The 26,417-nt window shown below is 40.3% G+C and overlaps 1 protein-coding gene across 11 annotated transcripts in view; it reads left to right on the top strand.

Moving 5' to 3' along the window:
• Positions 1–26,417, top strand: part of dock3 (dedicator of cytokinesis 3) — a 241,236-nt gene that overhangs the window by 53,765 nt on the left and 161,054 nt on the right. For all 11 annotated transcript variants that reach the window (XM_062970075.1, XM_062970074.1, XM_062970073.1 and 8 more), the window contains exon 5: positions 24,060–24,156. In XM_062970075.1, coding sequence (XP_062826145.1) covers positions 24,060–24,156 — 97 coding nt within the window. The remainder of the gene's footprint in view (positions 1–24,059; positions 24,157–26,417) is intronic.

Raw genomic sequence — 26,417 nt, 5'->3', positions numbered from 1 at the left:
TATCACAGTGAGGAATGACTTTGGAAGTTTCATAGTCTCAACACTTTCCCGCCGCTGCGACCAGCCTTATTGCAACGCTGAAACTCAGCCAGGCTGAACAATGAATGCAAAGGGAAGCAAGCAAGTTCCGGATAGCGGCCTGGAGGAGAGCAGCTCCCAAGGAGAAGCAGGCAGGATTGGCCAGGTTTTGCAACAACCAGGATCAGCTGCAGGAAGGGAAGCGAAAGGAAAATGCTTCAGATCCCTTTGCTAAAGAAGCAAGAGCTGAGTTTTTCCTTGAAACTATGAAACTTCCAAAGTCATTCCTCACTGTGATAAGTGCCTAAATCTGAATGAGAACTATGTTGAAATGTACTATTTCAGTGTGGCTTTCAACTGCATATCGTAAGTGGTTTATCCTATATTTTGTTCTTTTTTAATTCCAAAACGTCATGTACTTTCTGGATAGCCCTCGTATTTTTTCTGCACAATGGTAATATCTACCCTTCTCTACCTGGAGGACATGCCATTCATATGAAAGAATCATATGAGAACATGCAACTTCTGCTGAACTCCCTTTAATACTCAAAGCACAACTGGAAATTGTGTGGTGATCTTAAGGTAGTTGCAATTCTACTGGGTTGGTTACACGAAATATTGGTTACACAAAATATTGCTGTTTCCTTTGTGAGTGGGACAGTTGAGCAAGAGACTTGGATTATATCAGAAAAGACTGGTCTCCCCGCAATAAATTGGTTCAATGGCAGAAGAATGTCACACATGACCCATTGGTTGATCCAAAGAAGATATTTCTTCCACCTCTACACATCAAACTCAGGCTAATGAAAAGCTTCAATAAGGCAATGAACAAGCAAAGTGAAGTCTTAATTTATTTGTGGCAGATGTTTCCATGCATAAGTGATGCAAAGATAAAAGAAGGTGTTTTCATTGGCCCACAAATCTGAGATGTGATGAAGGATAGCCACTTTGACGGTCTTCTCCAGGATGAAGAACATTTTTGTGGACAGTCTTCAAGAATGTTGTTTGTAACTTTCTAGGCAACTATAAAGCACCAGATTATGTCCAACATGTTGAAAGTCTGCTTCAGGCATACAAATCAATGAAGTTGATTTAGTTATGTCATTGTTTAATGTTTGGTACTGCCTTTATTATTATTTTGATGTGGATGTTGGGTATGTTTTGGGATTAGGGTGGTTTTGGTAAGTTCGTTCTTTGTTTAGTATTGTATGGCATTGAATGTTTGCCTTAGCTTGTTGTAAACTGTCCTGAGTCCCCACAGGGAGATAGGGTGGGATATAAATAAAGTTTTTATTATATTATTACAGTAGAGTCCCGATTAACCAAGCCCCGGTTAACCGAGCCTCCGTAGTATCTGAGGCGCCGCCAAGGGCGCCCCTCCCTCTCCCTCTTCTTCTCTCGAATGAAGGGAGCTTGAGGGAAGGAGAGGGAGAGGGAGGAGGAAGTGCCCCAGAAGCACCCTGCGATTGGCGAGGGCTCGGCCCAGAGAAGTGCCCTGCAATCGCTGCATCAGCGCTCGTGGGGTGCTTCCCTGGGCTGAGACCTCACCCCTTGGGAAGCACCCCACAAGTGCTGCTAGGCAGCAGCGCTCGTGGGGTGCTTCCCAAGGGGCGAGGGCTCACCGAGGGACGTCTCCCCGGATGGAGAAAAAAGTTTCCTCCAGCAAGGGCCTGGCCGAGGGAGATGCGGGGTGTGCTCTGCTTTTCCCGGAGGGACAGGCCCGAGAAACAAAGAGTGTGCTGCAGGTTTTCCTCGGCCAGGCCATTGTTGAAGGAAATGTTTTCCTCCAGCAAGGGCCTGGCCGAGGGAGATCCGGGGAGACGTCCCTCGGCGAGCCTTCACCCCTTGGGAAGCACCCCACGAGCGCTGCTAAGCAGCAGCGCTCACGGGCACTTCCCTAAACCGGATTGCCGGGAGGGATAATAGGGCCTCCCGGCAATCCGAGCAGTTCCAGTTATCTGAGATTGGGCCTGCCCCTTTATCTTGGATAACCGGCACTCTACTGTAAGTGCAACATGTCACTGAGGATACATTTTCTTCCTTTCCACTTGGACTTCTTTCCAGACAACCTGGGTGCTGTGAGTGACAAACATGGCGAAAGGTTTCATCAGAACATTGCCAAGATGGAGAAACAGTATCAGGGCAAGTGGAATTTGTCTATGTTGGGTGATTATTGTTATCTAATGCAAAGGGTTTTTCTTATACTAAAGATAACTCAAAAGACAAGTGAACAGCTGTTATAACAATCAAGCCTAACTATAAACCAACTTAGGCTGTAGTACTTTGGACATCAGACAATGGTCTCATTGGAAAAAAATGATATTGCTTGGTAAGGGTTGTAGGAAAAGAAGGAGACTATACTACATGTGATTGAGAGGAGAGACATGGACCTGAGTTTGCAACATCTTTAAATTCCAATAGGGTTTTATAAATTATAATGGATAATTTAAATTATAATGGATATAAATTATAATGGTTCTAGGTATCTAGGTATTTCTTTGCAATTAATCAATTTCCATTGTGTTCGATTAATTGTCAGTACTTGTTCTGGTAACTTTAAATTGCAGCGATCTCAGACAAGATACAGAGCTACATCCTATATTGTGAGCTTAGATATCTGAGAGGAAAATGATAAAGGAGCTTTCACTATCTGCAGCTCTAAATGTATTAGTGAATGGGAAGAATCAGAAGTATTTAATGGAGCATTATATTGTGTAGAGGGCTCTGTGTATTGGAGACAAAGCAAGCGAATAGTATTGCCCAGAATGCAGGGGATTTGCTATGAGAGCTCTGCATTATGTCGTAAATCACTTTGTATTTGAATGAACTTAGAGACTTTAAAGGATATAATTCTTTAAGCACAGAATGGGAAAAGATGTTCAACTGAAGTCTGAAACTTGTGCTTACCATGAACTGAGAAAAACTCTCTCGTGTAAGGCTGCTTATTTAGAAAATACTAACAATGGCAGTCTAACAAATGTAAGTTTGCTTACATGGATTTGCTGCCATTAGAAGCCGCAAAATATTGAAAATGTACTGGTAGTTATTTTATGGTAGGTATTTTACAATATAAGCTTTCTCTGCATGCATTCATATAGACCAAACATAGATTTTGAGAATGAATAACTGATTTGCAAATATAGAAAAAGTACCAGATTGCCCTCAAAGTTATCCTGAGTTGAGGGGACTTTCCAGTGTGTACAAGTCAAGTTGTGTCACGTCGTTGCTGCTGTGGTTGTCTCTGCGGGGGCTTATCTCTCCAGTGGGCCTACTGGATGGTTTCCAGTTACCTCTTGGCAGACTTAGCCCCAGCTACTGCCTTCCCACATACATCTGTGTCATCTCTGAGATAATAAATTATACCAGAGCTATTCTACCACCTTCTGTAAGGAGAATCCAGGAATTGTATTTTGGCAGCCAGTTGAGGATCCTGGATTTCATTACTAGTGATGTCAGTGTTCTATACTTTTCTTTGTTTTTATTTTTCTATGCTCTGTTTTCTATTCTACTCTTTTTCTATCCTTTTATTTTGTATCCCTTTTTAAAAATATTTGTTCTTTTTTATCACTATTGTTTCTTTTAATTCTTCCAATCTGGTGTAATCAGCCTCCCTTTTCTTGTTCCTTATAGGCATGTCACTTAATTGTTCCTAAAGTTACTATTGTTCATGCCTTCTTTCTCTCTGTGGGTCCCCAGGTGTTTTGGCCTACAACTCTCAGAAATTCTAACCAGTTTACCAGGTATTAGGATTTCTGGGAGTTGAAGACCAAAACATCTGGGGGCCCACAGGTTGAGAACCACTGCTTTAGATCTTTTCATCATTTTGCTCTCACTGAAATTGCCCCCCCCCCCCTCATCCATGATACTAGTTTAGCTGCCCTTTTTTTTCTAAGGACTCTCATTTTCTCACAAAAAGCCATCAAGAGGGAAAAGGTGAGTCGGGTGGAAAGGTTCTTCTGTTATCTGGTTCGTTCCAGTTTCTGCTTCTTTCTGTCTTTCCACCAGAAAACTTTTCTCTTGTTTTGAGGGCCACTCAGTGAGGCACTTTTTGCCTTTGCACCTACGGAGTACAGTTGTTTACCAATCATATGGCCCATTTCCAGCTTTTATTTCTGTTTTTGATTATTGGTTGATTTTCTTTCTCTAAGATGATATTACTACTTTTTAAGGAGCCCCTGGTGGTGCAGTGGGTTAAACCCTTGTGCCGGCTGAACTGCTGACTGAAAGGTCATTGGTTCAAATCCGGGGAGTGAGGTAAGCTCCCATCTGTCAGCTCTAGCTCCCCATGCAGGGACACGAGAGGAGCCTCCCACAGGATGGTAAAATGTCAAACATCCAGTCGTCCCCTGGGCAACGTCTTTGCAGATGGCCAATTCTTTCACACCAAAAGCGACTTGCAGACAAGAAAAAAACCCTAATTTTAAAAAAAGAAGGATGGGTGGGGAGGGGGGACAGGAATGTGCAGCACCTTTAAGATGAACTTTTGTGAATGTAAACTCACTTCAGATTCAGCACAGAGTGATATCCAGATACTATGGGTGACTGTAATATTCATGTGGATAACTCCAAGGATTCCTCTGTCCTGTTCTGGCCTTCTCCTTTCAGACTTACATTTGTTCTGACTCACCTAAACAGAAGCTATTAGGATTGCTCTGATTATGTGTTTCTGTATGACAGGGCTTGACTGAACGGAAGTTATGGTCTAATTCAGCTGTGTTATTCTGTACTTCCCTGATCATTTGTCTTGATCTTGTTCTTATTCAGAATTGTTCGGTCAATTTTTTTCAGTTACTGAATTTCATTTGGTTGTCAACTTGATTCTTTTGCCCATCTTCATAATCCTCCTCCTTGATATTCTTCTGTTCACTAATTTTTGAGAGATTCATTCTGTTAATTCTAAGTCTATTGGTCTCTCTTTTTGGTCTTCTCCCATTATTTTTAATAGCCTGCTCAGGATCTGCATTCTAGAAACTTTAGACTTCTTATTCAGCCAAAAGTATATTCTTCATTGGTTCAGCTTTGTTTTTTCTTTCTCGCTCACTTGTCTATACTCATGGTTTACATCCCTGAACATTTGTAGACTACTCCTTCACTAGTTGTTTTTAAATCCTAATTGAAAGTGCTCTTGTTTTCCAAAGGTTTTGGTGTTCTAGTTTAATATTCTTTTATTATCTTGTATATTTTTATGGTACTATGTATTCGTTACTTTGCTTTATTTATATTGTATGTTTTGAATTATATCTGGATAATCTCTTTATAATTGTATTGTATAGTTTTATATTTTTATTAGTCCATGCTTCTCCTATGTGTAATAAACATGTTATATTTTAGACAGTATTTTTTTTGGCAGAATTGCCTGTTTTATTGTTGTTTTACTTGATGGAGATATATTGTTGTAGTTCAGCCTTTAATCGTGCCTACACCTGAGGTCATTGGGGATTCTGGGTCTGCAGGTCAGCCTGATGTTGCTGGAGATTCTGGGCCTGCAGACCAGCAGGATAGTCAGCAAGAGATTTCAAGTCCTGAAATTGAGCCGTTTCTGTCTGAAGGCCACATTATAGGGAAGCAAGGTCAGACTCAGAGATGAGCTCAGAGGAAGAAATCCCAGGTGTCTGTCTAATGAGCAGTTAGATAGAAGATTTATGTTTCATCAACACAGGGCAGGGCAGCAGAATTTCCGAAGGTCAAACCGCTTGTTAGCCAAAAAGTCCTTATCAGTTTCTCAGGGGAAAAGGACTGATTTTCTATCTATATTAGCAAGCCCAAAAGATTTCTTTATCAGTCTGGGCAATGTTGGTTTTTGAAGATACATCTCTTGACAAGTCAAGCTTTCTAAGGTAGTTCCATGTATCCTGTTGTTCATGTTCTATGCTTCCAAGTTCTAAGAATTGTTCCTGAATTTCATGTTGCGGATTTATTCCTGATTTTGCAGGGGTGGTGGGCCTATTGAAATGGTCCGCCCCAAGAGACTTATGGATCCAGAATTCCTGACAGCTCTTGGGAAATTTCCCGCCTCCTCGGCAGGTGATCCTGTTGATGCTCTGGTCTCTCTCTGGAATGGAGAGATGACTAGGACAATAGACACGATCACTCTGGAGCGTCCCCTCTCGAGTAACCGAGCTAAACCAGCTCCTTGGTTTACTGAGGAGCTGGCAGCGATGGAGCGTGTGGCGATCAGAGTATAACGAGTCAGACCGAACACGGCTAGGCTCCTATCTTAGGGCATATGCTGCGGCAATCAAAGCCACAAGGAGAGTCCACCTTGCGGCCAATATTGCGTCCGCACAGAACCGTCCAGCAGCACTGTTCCGTGTCATCAGAGGGTTGTTAACTCCCACCAATCAAGGTGGGAGCCCTGATAACTCGGCAGCCCGCAGTGAAGCATTTGCTCGGTTCTTTGCGGACAAAGTCTCTCTGATCCACTCCGACTTTGACACCATATTAACGGCAGTCTCTGAGGATGTAATGAGTCAACACGGATTTACCAAAAACAAGTCATGCCAGACTAATCTGATCTCTTTTTTCGACAGAGTTACGAGTTGGGTCGATACAGGGAATGCCGTAGATGTAGCGTACCTGGATTTCAGTAAGGCCTTCGACAAAGTCCCTCACAACCTTCTGGCAAACAAACTAGTAAAATGTGGGCTAGACAAAACTACGGTTAGGTGGATCTGTAATTGGCTAAGCGAACGAACCCAAAGGGTGCTCACCAATGCGTCGTCTTCATCTTGGAAAGAAGTCACGAGTGGAGTGCCGCAGGGTTCTGTCCTGGGCCCGGTTCTGTTCAACATCTTTATTAATGACTTAGACGAAGGGTTAGAAGGCACGATCATCAAGTTTGCAGATGACACCAAACTGGGAGGGATAGCCAACACTCCAGAAGAAAGGAGCAGAATTCAAAACGATCTTGACAGACTAGAGAGATGGGCCGAAACTAACAAAATGAAGTTCAACAGGGACAAATGCAAGACACTCCACTTCAGCAGAAAAAATGGAATGCAAAGATACAGAATGGGGGACACCTGGCTAGACAGCAGTACATGTGAAAAAGATCTTGGAGTCCTTGTGGACAACAAGTTAAACATGAGCCAGCAATGTGATGCGGCTGCTAAGAAAGCCAATGGGATTTTGGCCTGCATCAATAGGGGAATAGCGTCTAGATCCAGGGAAGTCATGCTCCCCCTCTATTCTGCCTTGGTCAGACCACACCTGGAATACTGTGTCCAATTTTGGGCACCACAGTTGAAGGGAGATGTTGACAAGCTGGAGAGCGTCCAGAGGAGGGCAACTAAAATGATCAAAGGTCTGGAGAACAAGCCCTATGAGGAGAGGCTTAAAGAACTGGGCATGTTTAGCCTGCAGAAGAGAAGGCTGAGAGGAGACATGATAGCCATGTACAAATATGTGAGGGGAAGCCATAGGGAGGAGGGAGCAAGCTTGTTTTCTGCTGCCCTGCACACTAGGACATGGAACAATGGCTTCAAACTACAGGAAAGGAGATTCCACCTGAACATCAGGAAGAACTTCCTCACTGTGAGGGCTGTTCGGCAGTGGAACTCTCTCCCCCAGACTGTGGTGGAGGCTCCTTCTTTGGAGGCTTTTAAACAGAAGCTGGATGGCCATCTGTCGGGGGTGCTTTGAATGCTTCTTGGCAGGGGGTTGGACTAGATGGCCCATGAGGTCTCTTCCAACTCTACTATTCTATGATTCTATGAGTGCACCTGCTTGTCCAGTTTTGTTGGATTCATTTCAATTGGTTGAGCTTGAGGATGTGGACAAGATCCTTGGAGAGGCGAGACCGACCACATGCATCCTGGACCCCTGCCCATCCTGGCTGGTGAGAGAAGCCAGAGGGGGATTGGCCGAGTGGGTTAAGGTGGTGAATGCCTCCCTTCGGGCAAGTTTCCAGCGAGCCTAAAAATGGCTCTGATCAAGCCGCTGTTGAAAAAGCCATCATTGGATCCCACTCAATTCAGAAACTTTCGGCCTATTTCCAATCTCCCCTACTTGGGCAAGGTCTTGGAACATGTGGTTGCTTTGCAGCTCCAGGGATTCTTGGTTGACACTGATTTTCTGGATCCGGCACAGTCTGGCTTTAGGCTGGGGCATGATACCGAGACAGCCTTGGTCGCCTTAGTCAATGATCTTCGCCGGGAACTGGTCAGGGGGAGTGTGTCCCTGCTGGTTCTGCTGGACCTCTCAGTGGCCTTCGATACCGTCAATCACGGTATCCTTCTGGGATGCCTCACGGGAATGGGAATTGGAGGTACTGTTCTGCAGTGGCTCCACTCATTCCTGGAGGGTCGGTCCCAGATGGTGTCATTGGGGGATGCCTGCATGGCCCCACAACCGTTGACTTGTGGGGTCCCGCAGGGCTCTGTATTGTCTCCCATGTTGTTTAACATCTACATGAAGCCGCTGGGAGAGATCATCAGGAGTTTTGGGGTGCAGTGTCATCTGTACGCAGATGACGTCCAGCTCTGTCACTTCTTCCCACCTGTCACTGTTCAGGTCCTGAACCAGTGCTTGGCCGCTGTGTCAGACTGGATGAGGGCCAACAAATTGAAATTGAATCCAGACAAGACAGAGGTCCTCCTGGTCAGTCGGAAGGCCGAACAGGGTATAGGGTTACAGCCTGTGCTGGATGGGGTCACACTCCCCCTGAAGGTGCAGGTGCGCAGTCTGGGGGTGATCCTAGACTCATCATTGAGCCTGGAACCCCAGGTCTCAGTGGTGGCCAGGGGAGCCTTCGCACAGTTAAAACTTGTGCGCCAACTACGACCATACCTTGGCAAGCCGGACTTGGCCACGGTGGTCCACGCTCTTGTTACATCCCGTTTAGACTACTGCAACGCACTCTACATGGGGCTGCCTTTGAAGACTTCAATTAGTCCAACGGGAGGCTGCCAGGTTAATAACTGTAGCGGCGTACAGGGAGCGTACCACTCCTCAGTTACGCCAGCTCCACTGGCTGCCGATTAGCTACCAAGCACAATTCTAGGTGCTGGCTTTAGCCTATAAAGCTCTAAACGGTTCCGGCCCAGCTTATCTGTCCGAACATGTCTCCTGCTATGACCCACCTCGAAGCTTAAGATCATCAGGTGAGGCCCTGCTCGCGGTCCCGTGAGCCTCACAGGTGCAGCTGGCGGGGATGAGAGACAGGACCTTTTCAGTAGTGGCTCCCCGCCTATGGAACACCCTCCCCATTGAAGTCAAGCAGGCTCCCTCCCTCCTGTCTTTCTGAAAGAGAACAAAAACGTGGTTATGGGACCAGACATTTGAGCAAAAATGAGATATAAATATATGACCTACTGACAGACCCCACCTGGACATGTTAAACGCCTTAAATGTATATTTAAATGTATAATTATGTATATTTTTAATGTATATTCTTAATTTTATTGTAATTTTTAATCTCGATGGATTTTTAAATTTGATGAAAACTGTTTTTTGATGTGTATGTTTATATTGTAAGCCGCCCTGAGTCCCCTGATGGGTGAGAAGGGCGGGGTAGAAGTGATGTAATAAATAAATAAAAATAAATAAATTTTGTTGTACAAACCTAGAGGCAAGGATGGTGGATTGTGTTGCCAAATTTCTAGGTTCTGGGGCTTGTACTTTTGCTGTTTACTCCTAGGCAGCAATTTCATTACTCTTTTATATATATACTAGCTGTGCCCAGCCACGCGTTTCTGTGGCAAAGTATGGTGGTATGGGAAATAAAGTATTGAGGAATTGGTGGTAGTTAAGGTAAAGGGTAAAGGTTTTCTCCTGACATTAAGTCCAGTTGTGTCCGACTGCACACTGAAGTGGATTATATGGCAGTGTGGAGTCAAGACAATCCAGTTCAAAGCAGATAATATAAGATTATAAATGGGTTATATAGCTGTGTGGAAGGGCCTTGAGTCTACACTGCCATATAATCAAGTTCAAATCTGATAATCTGTATTTTATAGGCAGTGTGGAAGAGGCCTAAGTGAGGCCTAACTCTGCCTATCCCCTGGGCTGAGTGGGTTGCTAGGAGACCAAGTGGGCGGAGCTTAGCCTTTTAACTGGCAGCAATTAATTCCCTCTCCCTCTAATTAGGACTTTATTTTTCTTTTCTTTTTGTTGTATGAACGTAGAGGCATGGATGAGGGGTTGTGCTGCCAAGTTTAGTGTTTCTGGGATGTATAGTTTTGTTGTTTTGTCCTAGGCCGAAATTTCATTACCCTTTTATATATATAGAAGATATGTATATATTCTTCAATAAACTGATTTGCTATGTTAGCTTGGACTGGAATGGTGTTAAGTACAGAGGTGCTTCCAAGCCTTGGAGTACAACAAATATAAATAATATCAGCAGCAGCACTAATAACAAAGGGATGGTATTGATGAATATTGTGGGAAATTTGCAACTATAATAGATTGGTAATTGAAGTCAAAATATTTCTTCTCTAGCATATGCATGCAATATCCAGAAATGCTATTGTTGTATTTATCCTGTATTATTAAATATTTCATAGAAAAACTAAAACTTTTTATTCTGAGGTTTCTCTCACAGCCATTAGATTTATGTCTTCCCCTAAAGCCAGGCACTCCCATCTCTTCTGTTTTTGTCTTGAAGCTTGTTGTATTAGAATAGACGCATCTACAGTAGAGTCTCACTTATCCAACACTCGCTTATCCAACGTTCTGGATTATCCAACACATTTTTGTAGTCAATGTTTTCAATATATCGTGATATTTTGGTGCTAAATTCATAAATACAGTAATTACTACATAGCATAGCTGCGTATTGAACTACTTTTTCTGCCAAATTTGTTGTGTAACATGATGTTTTGATGCTTCATTTGTAAAATCATAACCTAATTTGATGTTTAATAGGCTTTTCCTTAATCCCTCCTTATTATCCAACATATTCGCTTATCCAACATTCTGCCGGCCCGTTTATGTTGGATAAGTGAGACTCTACTGTATATGTAATGTGCCTTTTCAGATAGTTCAGATGTATATGTTTTCTATGTAGGCACATGAACCTCTTGGGCTGACAGTCATGTTTTACTGTATGCTCACATGTTCCATCATATCCCCAACTGGGTTATCACTAGCATTTTCACTTTCATCCATAGCTAGAATGTCCCCAGGCATTGTTTACTAGTCATTAGATAAGACAAGACAACACTATCTCTGTCTTTCCAATTGGATAATAATTTTTATGATCCAGTATTTATTTTTGGAAATTGACTACCAGAGTGTACATAGCAAGTACTCTGTATTTTTTAAAATATCCTCCATCTGTGTGCTGTCAGGGACGATTTCTCCTTTTTTGTCAGTATTTCTCGGGAGGAAAGAGAGTCCCCAAAGTTTGCCCATTCAGGCCTAAGGACTGGCATTATTTATTTATTTATTTATTTATATCCTGCTTTTCTCCCAGAAATAGGGCTCAAAGCAGCATACAGCAAACAAAATAAAAAAACAGTTACATAGCATAAAATACAATCATACACCCCAGCATATATAAAATTAATAAATTATAACAATTATCAACCCCAAACCTTTAAATGACACAAAACATAAAATTAAACATTCATTATTAAAAGCCCCTATAAAATCCCATCCGTAAACATAAGAGCATTATCGAAGGTCTGTTACATACTTCACACAATTGCACATCAGAGACCTGCCTGAGACCATTTAGAGTTTTATAGGCTAAAGCCAGCACCTTGAATTATGTCCAGAAACAAACTGTCAGCCAATGTAGTTGTTTTAGGAGAGGGGTGGTTCTTTACCTATACTCTACTCTTGTCAGCAATCTGGCAGTTGACCTTTGAACCAATTGAAGTTTCTGAACACTCTTCTAGAGCAGCCCTATGTAGAGCACATTACAGTAATCTAATCTGGATGTGACTAAGGCATGCACCACCATGGCCACATCAGGCTTTTCAAGGTACGGGCACAGTTGGCGCACCAGCTTTAGCTATGCAAAGACTCTCCCAGCCACTACCGACATCTTGGCCTCCAGGGTCAGCGCTGAATCCAAGAGGACACCCAAGCTGCAAACCTGTGACTTCAGGAGGAGGATGACTCCATGCAGCACAGGTTGCAACCCTATTTATTTATTTTACAGTATTTATATTCTGCCCTTCTCACCCCGAAGGGGACTCAGGGCAGATCACATTATGTACATATAGGGCAAACATTCAATGCCCATAAACACATCGAATCGAGACAGAGACAACAGACAGACAGACGCAGAAGCAATTTAACTTTCTCCTGAGGCGATGTTCGATTCTGGACACAGGGGGGAGCATCTGCTTCATCATCCACTCTGATGGCACTTCCTCACTTCCTCATTCCAACGTTGTAAATTAGTTAAATTTGCCTCCCCACTTTTTATAAGTGGTACCTTATTTCCTACTTGATAGATGCAACTATCTTTCAGGTTGCTAGGTCAGCAACGAGCAGGGACTATATTTTATTTTATTTTAATTTTTTCTGTAGATTTTTATTGTGAAACCTCTTTTCCAAAAGTAATACATTAAAAAGTGGGGGAACAATCATAGGGATAGGAAAGTAGGAAAGGATAGGACTACTCTATGGGTCTATCTACTCTATACTATATGTCTAACTCCAGTGATAATGGGGTACGGGGAAACGGGGGGAGCGAAGGGGTATCGTCTACTTCCAATCTCCTTCTTTGCGGCCTATTCTTTTCGCGTCTTTAATGTTCACTGTGGCTTCCCCTACTCTTATCTAGACCTTGTTTTGTTTCATTCTTACGTTCTCTTCTAGATCGTTATTATCATTTTCATTTTCCTCTGCAACATATATTTCTTTAATGGTGACCAGTCTGTTTTTTTTGCATTTCACTCCTTGGAAGTGTTTTAATGTTTGGGTCAGTACATCCATATTCATAATGTCCATTATCTTCAAAATCCATTGATCTATTGTTGGTTTCTCCTTTGATCTCCACACTTTGGCATAATTGATCCTGGCCGCCGTTGATAGAAAATGAAAGAGTTTCTCTTTGTTTTCTACCATTTTATCATCAATTATTCCCAGCAAATAGTATTCTGGCTTCAATCGAATTTTTACCTTTAAGATTTTCTGTATCTCTTCATGAATCTCTGACCAATATTTCTTAGCCGTTCTGCAGTTCCACCACATATGTATAAATGTCCCCGTTTTTTCTTCACATTTCCAACATTTGTCGCTCAGTTTTGGGTACATTTTCGCCAATTTTTGGGGTGTAATGTACCACCTGTACATCATCTTGGTCCAATTTTCCTTTAAATCCTGTGCATATGTCCATTTATTTTTAATTGTCCACATTTTTTCCCAGTCTTCTAACATTATCGTATGGCCTACATCCTTTGCCCACATGGTCATACAGTCTTTTACTCCTTCCGTCAACATTGACCATTCCAGAAGTTTATTGTATAATTTCGATATTATTTTCTTATCCGATTTCATAATTCTATCCCATGTTGTTTCATTTTCCTCAAAGCCAATTCTGTTATCCTGATTGAAGTACTCCTTTATTTGAAAGTATTGGAACCACGAAATCTCTTGGTCTATTTTCTTCATTTCTTCCTGTGATTTAAGTGTCCACTTCCCCTCTCTTTTTCTAATTATGTCATTATAAGTTAGCCAATTCCTTCTTGGAGTTTCTCTTCTGTGGCATGCCTCCAGGGGTGATATCCATCTTGGTGTTCTTGTGTAGAAATTTCGTTTGTATTTTTCCCATACTTTAATAAGGGCTGCTCTAATAAAATGGTTTCCAAATTTTTTTTCCAATTTCTTCTTATCATACCACATGTAGGCATGCCACCCTGTTCTCAGGTCGAATCCTTCCAAATTTAGCATCGATTTGTCTTTTAAAGTTGTCCAGTCTTTAACCCAACCTAATGCACTTGCCTCATAGTATAGTTGTAGATCCGGAAGACCTAGACCTCCTCTTTTCTTTTCGTCCATCAAATTTAGCATTTTTACCCTTGGTTTTTTCCCCTGCCAAATAAATTTGGATAGTTCAGTGCTCCAATTTTTAAATATTTTATTATTTCTAATTATTGGGATTGTTCTAAATAAATAAAGCAGTTTTGGAAGGGCGTTCATTTTAATTGTTGCAATTCTTCCTAGCAATGATAAGTTTAAGAAAGACCATTTTTTCAAGTCTTTTTGTATATTCTTCCAGGTCTCTTCATAATTGTTTTTCAAAAGTTGTGCATTTTTAGCCGTGAGGTAGATTCCTAAGTATTTTATTTTCTTTGTGATCTCTAGTCCTGATACTTCCTGTAATTTTTGTTGCTTTGTTTTAGACATATTTTTTACTAAAATTTTTGTTTTTTCTTTGTTAATTTTAAAGCCCGCTATTCGACTATAGGTTTCTATTTTTTGCAGCCAATCGTTGATGTTTAAATTTGGATTTTCTACGATGCATACCACATCATCAGCAAATGCCCTTATCTTGTATATATCTTTTCTGATCTTTGTGCCTTGCAAGTTTTCATCCTCTCTTATAGAATTTAACAGGAGTTCCAGGACCATAATGAAGAGTAGTGGCGATAAAGGGCATCCTTGTCTTGTACCTTTGCCAATCTTGATTTTGCTTCCTTCCTGCCCATTTACTGAAATTTTTGCCGTTTGTTCTTTATAGATTGATTTAATTCCATTGATAAAGTAAAAGCCCATATCCAATTCTCTTAATAAAATTTCAATACAGTCCCAATTCAAGTTATCGAAGGCTTTTTCCGCGTCCAGAAATATCAGCGCCAATTCTTTCTGATTGTTTGATTCGTAGTATTCTATTATGTCAAGTATTGTTCTTAAATTGTCCTTAATGTCTCTCTGTGGCAGGAAACCGGTTTGGTCTTTTTGAATCCACTCTTGTAAAAACTTTTTCAATCTTTCTGCTAAGATATTTGCATATATTTTATAGTCAACATTTAATAGAGAAATTGGTCTATAGTTTCTTACATTATTTGGGTCTTTGTCTTCCTTAGCAATCATAACTATATTGGCTTCCTTCCAGGATTCAGGTATTATTTGATTGTTTAGAGCTTCATTCATAATTTTTTTAAGGTTAGGTATCAGTTCCTCTTTTAACTTTTTGTAATACACCGCCGTGTATCCATCTGGCCCCGGAGCTTTGGAATTGTCTAATTTCATGATTGCTTGGTCGATCTCCTTTTCCGATATTTCCCTATTCAAGAATTCTCTCTGTTGTTCTGTTGTTTTTTTAAGTTTCCGATTGCTGATGTATTTTTGAACTTCCTCCTTATCTATTACCTCTTTAGAATACATTTTTTTATAAAATTTGTTGAATTGCTTTATAATCTCTGTGTCATTTGCATAAGTCTTCCCTTCTTCCACTATTTTTGTTATGTGCAACTTTTGCCTTTTTCTTCTTAATTTTCTTGCTAGCCATTTCCCTGGCTTATTCGCATTTTCGAAATTATATTGTTTTATGAACTTTAGTTTTTTCGAGGTCTCTTCAGTTTCCAGGAATATCCTCTGTTTTTGTAGTAAATCTAATTTTTCTTTTATTTTGATGTCTCTAGGGGCTTTTTTCAATTCCTTCTCCGCCTTTCCTATTGCTTCTATAACTTTCTTTTCCTCTTCCTTTTTCTTCTTATTTCTCCATGCGTTTTGTTGTATCAGATGGCCTCGCATAACTGCCTTGCTTGCGTCCCATATTATTTGTTGCGATATCTCTTGTTTCTCATTGTTAGCAAAGTATTCTTTTAATGTTTTTTTTATTTCTTTGGATGTCCTCTTCCGAGTTTAATAGATTATTGTTGAGCTTCCAGGTCCACTTTCTAGTGGTTTCTTTTAGTTGTAATTCCATCGGGCAATGGTACGAGTCTAATCTAGGAAGAATTCTTACTGTATTGGCCATGGTCGCCAGGGTGTTGGATGCCCAAATCATATCTATTCGCATCCATGACTGGTGCCTGTCGGATTAAAAAGTATAATCCCTTTCATTCGGATGTCTTTCCCTCCATATGTCTTTAAGGTTAAATTCATCTTGTAATGATGTCATAGAAATGGGAAGCTTCCCTTGTCTCATTTCCTTTGTGTGTTTGCCTTTGCTGCTCCTATCCTTGGTTGGGTCTAATATCCCACTGTAGTCTCCTGCTATCAACATTTCCTCAGCTTCGGATTTTGTAATTTCCTGTTTTAATCTTCTTCCGAATTCTGTCTTTGATCCGTTTGGGGCGTAAATGTTACATACCAAAATTTTCTTGCTTCCCATTTCAATAAAGATGCCAATAAATCTCCCCTCCTTGTCTTTAAAGGCCAATTCTGCTTTTATTCTTTCATTTACATAGATTGCAACCCCTCTCTTTTTTTCCTGAGCTAATGAGTAAAATACTTTCCCCAAATCTTTATTATGTAAGTGTGCCGCATGTCTTTCAGCTATATGGGTTTCCTGCAGTAGGATTACGCTGTATTTCTCTTTTTTCAATTGGTTAAAAATTTTCCTCCTCTTATTCGGCGAGTTCAAGCCATTTACATTGTTTATGTAGATTTTATAATCCATCATGGGTCACTTCTTCTTCCTCCTTCTCCTCCTCTTCCAACTCCTCTTCCTCCTCTACTTCGTCTTCCCTTTCGTCCTCTCCCTGTATTGGTATCATAGGCCCTCCTACCGTCTTTTCAGTCGTCTGACTGTAGTCTTCTGGAGATTTCAATCGTTGTCTCTTTCCTGGTTTCCCTTGTTCACTTACTCCCCCTTCTTTACTTTGTTGTTTCGTACTTCCTTTCAATTCTTTCCATCCTTCACCATCTTTCTCCTTCTTTGACTCTTTTAACAGCTTTTCATAAAAGTCTTTAGCCTTTGCCTCTGATGTTAGCCAGTATTTTGTCTCATGAAACGTTAACGAGAGGCCCTCAACCCGTTCCCATCTGAATCTGATTTGTCTTTTTTTCAGTTCCTCTGTCAGAAAGGTATATTTTCGTCTTTTATTCAAGGTGGTCTGCGGAAATTCCTTCATCACTATTACTCTCGTCTGATTATAGTATAGGGGGTTCTGTCCATTTCTCAATAGAATTTCATCCCTTACCGACTTCCTGTTAAAGTGGGCTATTATATCTCGTGGGGTTTTGTTCCTCCTAGCATAATTGGTATTAATTCTATATACCCTGTCCAAATCTTGTTGCATTTGTTCTGTCGATACTTTCAACACTTCTGCCGTTAATCCTACTATTATCTTCCTAAGATTTCCTTTGGGATCTTCTTTAACATTTCTTAGTCTTAATTGATATTCCATCTCTCGTTGTTCAAGGAGTTCTTGTTTTAAATCTAGATTTGCATTCCAATCCTCTAGTTTGTCTATTGTTTTTTTGATATCCCTTTGTTCTGTTTCCAACTTAAAGCAATCCTTTTTCACCTCTTTGATTTCCTCTTTCACCTCCTTCACCTCTTTTTTGATGGCGCTAAATTCCTCTTTCATATCCTTTCTTATTGATAGTAATTGTTCTTGGGCATCTTTTTGGTTTGAATCAATTTTGTCTATCTTATTTGAAAGCTTCTGGATTTCTACAAGAACATCCCTCAAATTTATCTCATCTGACCCTCCTGAGAAGCCTGGTGGGCCTGCTATAGAATTCCTTCTTTGTGTTAGGATTATTGTAGTCTGTTTCCTCTCCGGTTTCATCTTGGGGGTTGCCATTATTTCCCTTACCTTACTCAGCTAATTTTCTGCGTTATTAATTCAGCACATCATTATTTTATCACAGTGTTTTTCAGATTGAATAAATCAATAATATTTTTTCCAGTTAATTTATGGTATATTTGATAAGTCTCCCCAAAATTCATTCATAAGATGAGTCCCTTAATACTGAGTCATTTAATTAATTGATTAGTTGCTAATTGCTTTGGAATCTCTGATATAATTAATCAATTCCACATCCCTCTTATTAATTAATTATTGTATGTTGTAACTGTCTTTCTGCCCCCTTTATCCCCTTTTTTTAAATTAATTTTATTTTAATTAATTAATTTTTTTCTTTTTTATTTTGCTCCAATTTCCTTATGTCCCCCTCCCTGTCTTTCCTACTTAGTCTTCTTTCATTTATTCCTCTTTGATGCCTCCGCCCTTGCTTCTCCGCGTTGCCTCCGCCCTTGCTTCTCCGCGTTGCTTCCGCCCTTGCTTCTCCGCGTTGCCTCCACCCTTGCTTCTCCGCGTTGCTTCCGCCCTTGCTTCTCCTCGTTGTATCTCAGATCTCTGGTCCACTTCACTCACACTGTTTCTTTACTACTTCTGGCGTCCCCTCCTCCTTCTCTCTCTATTAGGTGTTTCTGCCCTTTCTGCCTTGCTTCAAATCGTCACTCCCGCCCTTCCTTGTCTGCCTCTTACTCCTTTCCCTCTGGAAACACTCCCCACTTCTGGCAGAGTTTCTCTTAGAATTTCACCTTCTTTGTGTGTTGCCTTATCTTTCTGCCTCCTCCGTCTCCAGTCCGGCAAGGCTCCTCCCCGTCCTTTCCTTTCTCCACTATTCCGCCCACACCATTTGTTGACAAGAAAGGGTTGGAGATAAGCTGTTGTTTCCAAGGTCAGTTATCCTTAATGGCGTCTCTCAGATTTGGTGTTTCAAATTGTCCTTTCTTGTAAGTTCCTTCTTTCACTCTTATAGAAGGTCACCAAGTTAAGTCCTTGCCTTCTTTCTTTTTTCTTTTTTCTTTTTTAACTTTTAACTATTTCCATTGGTCTGGCTATTCTTTAAACCCATTAAATACTTAGATCTTTCAGGAGCCTGTCTCCTCCGCAAAGTGCTTGATTTTTTTCTTAATAATTACTTACTCTTCTGCCGTCTTCTTCTTAGTCTTTAAAATGCCAGATCGGTCGGGTGTATTGGTGGGAATTCCCACCTCGCCTTCGTTGTAGCCCGCTTGCCCTTCGAGCCCGGATCAGTGGTTTCTCCTCGTTGCAGGGGGAGATCACACCGACCAGGTGGCTATATTTTATTTTTAATTGACGGGTGCTCTCCCCTCCACGGGCTGGCCTCGAACTCATGGTCAGAGTGATTTATTGCAGCAGCTGTTTACCAGCCTGCACCACAGCCTGGCCCCTATACCCTGATCGGCCCTATGACTGACCGCTGTCTTTTCAGGATTCAGTTTCAGTTTGTTTATCCTTCTCCAGACCATCACAGCTGACAGATACCAGTTCAGGGTCAGGATGACATCCTTGGTATTTCGTGGAAACAAGTAGTAGAGTTGGGTATCATCTGTGTAAAGATGGCACAGAACTCTAAAACTCCGAATGATCTCTCCCAGCGATTTCATGTAGATGTTAAATAACATAGGGGACAATGCTGAAACCTGCGGGACTCCACAGGACAAAGGCCATGGAGTCCAGGAGGAGTCCCTCAGGACCACCTTCTGTATTCGAACCTCCAGGAAAGACCAGCGCCACTGCAAAAGAAGTGCCTCCTAATCTCATTCCTGCAAGGAGGTCCAGGAGGATAGCATGATCAATGGTATCAAAAGCCACTGAGAGGTCTAAGAGAACCAGCAGGGACACACTCCCCTTATCCAGTTCTCTATATAGATTATCTACCAAGGTGACCAATGCCGTCTCAGTCCCATAGCCAGGCCTAAAACCAGACTGGAATGGGTCAATAATCTGTTTAATCCAGAAACCCCTGGAGTTGCAAGGCCATTGCATTGTGTTTTGCTGTGTAGCAACACACCCCAATCACCTGCTTTGTAGCCATGATCTTAAAAGTAATGTGCCTAAATTTTGCTGTTTTGCCATGAATTGCTACTTCAAAAGATTGTGTTTCAGTTTTTTGACTTGCCATTGTGTTCATGAAAGACCTCCATCAACCATCAAGAGCACCTATTTCAATGGTAAACATAATGGTGGTCTTCAGCAGCCTTGTTTCCATGGTCTCTCAACATCTAAGACTGGTTTACAACTCTTGAACATTAAAGTAACACTTTGATATCTGTGGTGAGATCTGTGGTGTCAGACAGATTCAATTCAGAAAGCTTTGTTGGGTGCCCTATTTTCAGAGCATTTGGCTTCTTTTTAATGTATTTGTAGTCTTTTTCTGGAACATAATGTTCTTTTGTGTCTAATATCAAGATCCTTCAGACATTCCTTACTTGTACTTATTTCAAGTAGACTTTTAATTTTTAGTGTGCTGATTTTACAATTCTTAAAACTATCAACATCTATTTTCGAGCATGGACAATTGCTCTGAATCTAGTTTTTGTTAGTAAGTTTTTTTGTTTTTTTTTCGTGTCAGGAGCAACCGGAGTTGCTTCTGGAGTGAGAGAATTGGCCGTCTGCAAGGACGTTGCCCAGGGGACGCCCGGATGTTTTGATGTTTTATCATCCTTGTGGGAGGCTTCTCTCATGTCCCCGCATGGAGCTGGAGCTGATAGAGGGAGCTCATCTGCACTCTCCCCGGGTGGGATTCGAACCTGGCAGCTTTCAGGTCAGCTACCCAACCTTCAAGTTACGAGGCTTTTATCCCCTTGGCCACCGGGGGCTCCTTGTTAGTAAGTATAGAAACACTATTCATTCCTGAACCTTGGATGCAGTGTTTACTACTGTTCTTCATACTGTACCATCATTCTTGCATATGCATTATTATATTTTACCCCTGTTCTTTCTTCAGTATGCACAGATATTTCTGCTTATTTTGGCTGTACAACTCAACAGGTATATTAAGTTGAAAAACAGTAAATCCTCTGTAATCATTTTGTAAGCTCCATGGCTAAAGTAAGTGGGTCCCCCTGGGGGAGAAGAGCAGTATATAAATTAAATAAATAAATAATAAATAGGTGGTGGTTTAAATTTAGGACGCCATGGGACAACATCTGGAATCTGCTCAGCTGTGAAATACTCTGGCTGACCTCGGGCAAGTAAGATTTTCAGTTTCAAAGGCAAGGACAAACCCACTCTGAACAAATCTTCCCAAGACCATCCCACCCCCCACCCCTGTTAATTTTGCCTTAGGGTCTCCATAAGTCAGAAATGTTTATCACTATCCATTATACTGCCATGGATCTCCATACATAATTCCAAAGGAATCAGGAAGTGTGGGTCATATGATTGCATACAATATTAAAGATAGACATAGTAGCATTCTTACTTTTCCAATCTCTTCCTTTTCCTTCACACACTTCCAGATTATCTTTCATATTTCTTTCGCGGTTGTGTTCAGGTTCCCTGGGGGATCCTTATTTAAAAAATAGTCAAAAACAGTTTAAAATAATGATTAATAATGGTCAACTGGCTAGGCCAGGGGTCCCCAAACTAAGGCCCGGGGGCCACATGCGGCCCATCGAAGCCATTGATCCTGCCCCTGTGGCGGTGGCTCCCTCTTCCTCCGTCGAGGAAGGTGCTTGTGGTGCGAGGGAGGAGGGGAAGACACGCACCTTTGCCGTCTCCTCCCTCGCCCGGTGCGTGCCTTCCAAAGCTTTGCTTGTTTATAATGGTATTTTAATTATTATTTAATTAATAATTATTAAGGGGTACTTTGCTAGTGCTTTTGGTGCACAAAGGCAGAAGGAGGTTGGACTAAATGGCCCAAAGGGTGTCTTCTAACCCTTTTTATTATTGTTGTTGTTGACACAAAGACACAGTATAACACAGCAAACGAGATATCTATGCAGGATTTCGTATCGCAAAATCATAAGTCGAACACTTCCCAAGTGTTTAGGACTGTGTGATGTATTATTATTAACAACATTGAGGCTGGGTGGTCATCTGTCAGGGGTGCTTTGCTTGTGCTTTTGGTGCACAAAGGCAGAAGAAGGTTGGACTAAATGGCCCAAGGGGTCTCTTCCAATCCTCTTTATTATTTTTATTATGATTATGATTAATATTGAGGCTGTATTTATTTTTGTTTTATTTTTTTACTTCAAAGTAAGATATGTGCAGTGTGCATAGGAATTTGTTCATTTTTTTAAAACGATAGTCCAGCCCTCCAACGGCCTGAGGGACCGTGAACTGGCCCCCCGTTTAAAAAGTTTGGGGACCCCTGGGCTAGGCAATAAAGTTTATGACTTTCCAACATAATGTTTAATCATTCTTTAGCTGGAGAAGTATAGGCTTTGTGGAAAGAAAGCATTTAAGAGAAATGTGGAAAGTTATATAATTCTCATTTGAAGGGAAACACACTATATTTGCCCCTTTTGTCCTCAAACCCACACTATTCGCAAATGTGTGCGGCAGTTCATAAAAGTGTGCAATTGTATATCAATTATTTTTCAGAATCATCTCACACAAGTGATCCTGCCAAGGAAAAATTATGTTCACATGCATACCTTTCAAAATGTGCACAGAAATATATTCATTCTTAAACTGCATCCAAATGGTCTGACATAATGCATATGAAAGTACAGTACAACCCTTGTACCTCTGGGACTGGTATCTGTTGTCCTCTCTGGGCATTTCCTAGTTTCTGTCATGACTCTATTGTATGCTTCCATGAGAACATGACCCTAAAGTTGTTCTGGAGGACCTAGTGATTCCCAGGCATTTTGTAGTTCTTCCAGAGAAAATCTATAACATACTTCAACCAGACATTCAAGAGGATTTACTATTGGGTTGTTGTATGTTTTCTGTGCTGTATGGTCACGTTCCAGAAGTATTCTCTCCTGACGTTTCGCCCACATCTATGGCAGGCAGCCTCAGAGGTTGTGAGGTAGGCATCTATGATCTCCAAGACAAAGCCTTTGAAACTTTACCTCACAACCTCTGAGGATGCCTGCCATAGATGTGGGCAAAACGTCAGGAGAGAATACAGGAGAGAACATGGCCATACAGCCCAGAAAACATTCAACAACCCTGTGATCCCGGCCATTAAAGCCTTTGACAACACATGGGTTTACTACTACGCATGATTTTCACTAACTGTGGTAAGTCTGAGAACATATGGCCCTGTGGATACTGTAAGGTGAAATTTGTGCAGGCAAAAAACATTTGCAGTGCAATTCTGAATGCAGACAAAACAGACTGGGATATAAATGGGAATATAAATGCCTAAGTGAAATCAAGAGAGGATCATTCATCTCACAGGTCTGGATAAACAAAGCTGTGATCTTACGATCTCTTGTTGAATTTTTTATGATCCCTTGGTCCCTTGGTTGGTTATGGTCCCTTGTTGAATCTTTAACCATAGTTATGACATCTCCAGCATTTGGCCTAAAGCAGCTTCCAGCAGACTCAGATTAAGTCTGTAATTCATGATGATGTCCATAAATTCTTTTCCAGCACTAAAACTTCTAGTCAGTTTATTTTCTTTTGGTTTTTGCTCTTCATTTTACATCTATTAAAATGTATTGGTGTCCTTGTTTCAACTACATTCAAACAAACTGGATGATTATTATTTTATTCATTTACGTATATCTTGCTCATTTCCAAGCAATAGTAGGTCTCAAAGAACCTTACAACTCATTCAAACAATGCAGAGTTAAAATTATACAAAACATTGTTTCAAAGATATAAAAGTCATTTACCATTAAATTTATAGAAGGTTAAACATGAACAAACAGCACAGAATGCTATTAAAAACCTATTATATTTAAAGTTTAAAAGCCTTTGTCTTGAAGATCATAGACGCCTAGCAGACTTATATAAGGAGATATCCTAGACATGAGCCATATAAGTAGAGCTATATAGGTCATTATTAGTAGTTCAAATTGTGTTAGAAAAAGATTTTGCTTCCAGATTTTGTTTTTTAATAGAACATGAGTATCTGTGTTTTGTCTGGATTAAGCTTGAGTTTGTTCACCATCCTCTGGTCCATTACAGATGTTAGGTAATGGTTTAGCATGGAAATATTTTCATTGGAATTAGATGGAAAGGAGGAATAAAGCTAGGCATCTCCCGCATACTGGTTACACCTTACCCCAAAGCTCTTGGGTCATGATTCCCAGTATTTTCATATATACGGTATGTTAAACAGCATAGTGCACAAGGCACTTGATTACTGCTTTTAAAACAAGGGGAAGATGAATGATTTTGTAGAACATAGTCTGAATATATCTTACAACATTACAAAATGTTAATGGGGAGATTTTGCAATATTTACAGGCAATATGAAACAGTTGTTCCACTTGAAGACACTGTTATCACTGAAGTAACAGCAACTCTTCAGGAATGGTCTGTCCTCTGGAAGCAGTTATACGTGGTAAGTATACCAAAACCAAATATATTACTTTTAAATAATTGAATTAATTGTTAAACCTTGGGTGCATCTACAATGTGGAATTAATGCACGTTGACACCACTCTCACTGCCATGGCTCAATGGTATGGGATCATGTGAGTTGTATCTTGGTAAGGCTTTAGTACTCTTTGACAGAGACAGCAAACTATCATGTAAAACTACAAATTTCATGATTCCATAGCATTGAGCCATGGCAGTGAAAGTGGTGTCAAATGATGTGAATTCTTGTGTTACAATATAGAAACAAGGAAACGATGCAGTGAATACAACAACAACAACAACAAAAGAGTCTTTACGCTACAGAAGGCCAATAAAGTGTCAGAATTACTGACCAAACTAATCTAATATGATGAAAAGCAATTGTAAATTGCAAGTTTGAGTTGTTTCATCACAAGAGGTCTACTATTTTAGATCATGCTTTTTATTCATTCTGGAATAGTATTCTTTGGTTTTATATACTGAGCTGAGAGCAGATTTTCATTACACAGAAATAGTAATTTGTATCATGTTGAATTATAATTTATATCAGCCTGCAATACAGACAAACATTACCTCACATTGAACGCAAAATTATCATTTTATCTTTTTTTATAATAGCTTTTTCTTCATCCTTACATTTAGGTCTTATCTGTTCTCGTGCTGAAATCAGAAGGGGGAAAATGTTTGTGAAAGTGTTTCTTTGTATTGATACATTTTCCCCCTGTGGATAAGATTATAAATGACAGTATATGTATGTATGTATGGTATTGTATGGTATGGTATTGTATTGTATTGTATTGTATTGTATTGTATTGTATTGTATTGTATTGTATTGTAATGCCGTGATGCTTCATAGTGAAAACATATCTTGGGTAGACCTGAGTTGACTACTTTTTTAACAGACTGTTCGTAGCTTACTATGCGTATTTATGGTATATGTTAGGAGCAGCTGGAATTCTAGTTAAGGGCTTGCAGTTCTGTGGTTGTGTACCATTATTTATTTAATATCTGTATGGGCAGTTTAAATGATATTGTTGTGGTCATTCAATTTTTTTTCTAATTTGTCTACTTTTGAATCATAATTCATGTTGCAAGTGGCATTACTATTTTGTTCTATTCATCTTTGCATACATTTTAGTGTTTTTGCTACACATTGTGTTACTATTTTATATACATGTTTAATATATTTACATGTTGTTTTATTTGTTTTAGATATTCTTATTGGGTGTAGTCTCATTTGAGTTCTCTGTGTATTTAATATATTTTTCTCTGGGAATAGTGTTGTGCGTGACAATGGTTATGTTTTTTAGCCCAAGGGAGTGTGATGTCTCTTGACAGTAAGCCTGTTCACATTATGTTGTGATGTTATTATGTTTCATGATAAAACTAAATCTATATAAAACATAGCCTTGCTCACTTTTGCAAACTAACTGTTCATCCTGCCTGACGCAATGGTGTTGAAAAAGTGCAGCCAGAATAGTTAGTGTATTTATTTCTCCCAGTCTTGCCTTCTGCTCATAAAATTGCCTAGATGCCTTTCCTTTGTCTTTACTTATACAGTAGAGTCTCGCTTATCCAATGTTCTGAATTATCCAACGCAGTCTGCCTCCTGCCCAGATCCACAGCTATTTCTCCAGGCAGAAACCAACACACCCAACAGCAACACAAATGCAGTCACACTCCCAAACAAGTGGCAGACTTGTTGTAAAACATGATGTTTTGGTGCTTAATTTGTAAAATCATTATGTGATTTGATGTTTAATAGGCTTTTGCTTAATCCCTCCTTATTATCCAACATTTTCGCTTACCCAACGTTCTGCCGACCCGTTTATGTTGGATAAGTAAGACTCTACTATATATGCAGAATTAGGTATGCCTGAAATTCTGTAGATAATTGTATTCAGTAGTTATAGAGCCTTTATTCAAAACAGGATAATATTGACTGCTATGTGTTCTTGTTATGCTATAATACAGCTTTGGTTACTTTCATGGCTGTTGGTGGAACCATACCAACTTTGATTATACCAAAGTGTTGTTTTTCTCTGAAACTAAAGCAATCTTTTGACGTAGGTAGTTTCTAAGAGTCCTGAGTTAGAAGCAACATATCATTCTACTGTTTTAATGTTGATCTTGATAACAGCTGACATGACACAAGGGTGTGATCTGGGTAGTTTAATTCCTGTACTATTTGTCATTAATTTCAAAATAGCTCTTTTGAAATTATTAGATACTGCATATCCTGGA

The sequence above is a fragment of the Anolis carolinensis genome, chromosome 2 (assembly GCF_035594765.1).
Source record: "Anolis carolinensis isolate JA03-04 chromosome 2, rAnoCar3.1.pri, whole genome shotgun sequence".
NCBI classification, from domain to species: Eukaryota; Metazoa; Chordata; class Lepidosauria; order Squamata; family Dactyloidae; genus Anolis; species Anolis carolinensis.
This window is presented reverse-complemented; position numbering and strand designations above follow the sequence as displayed.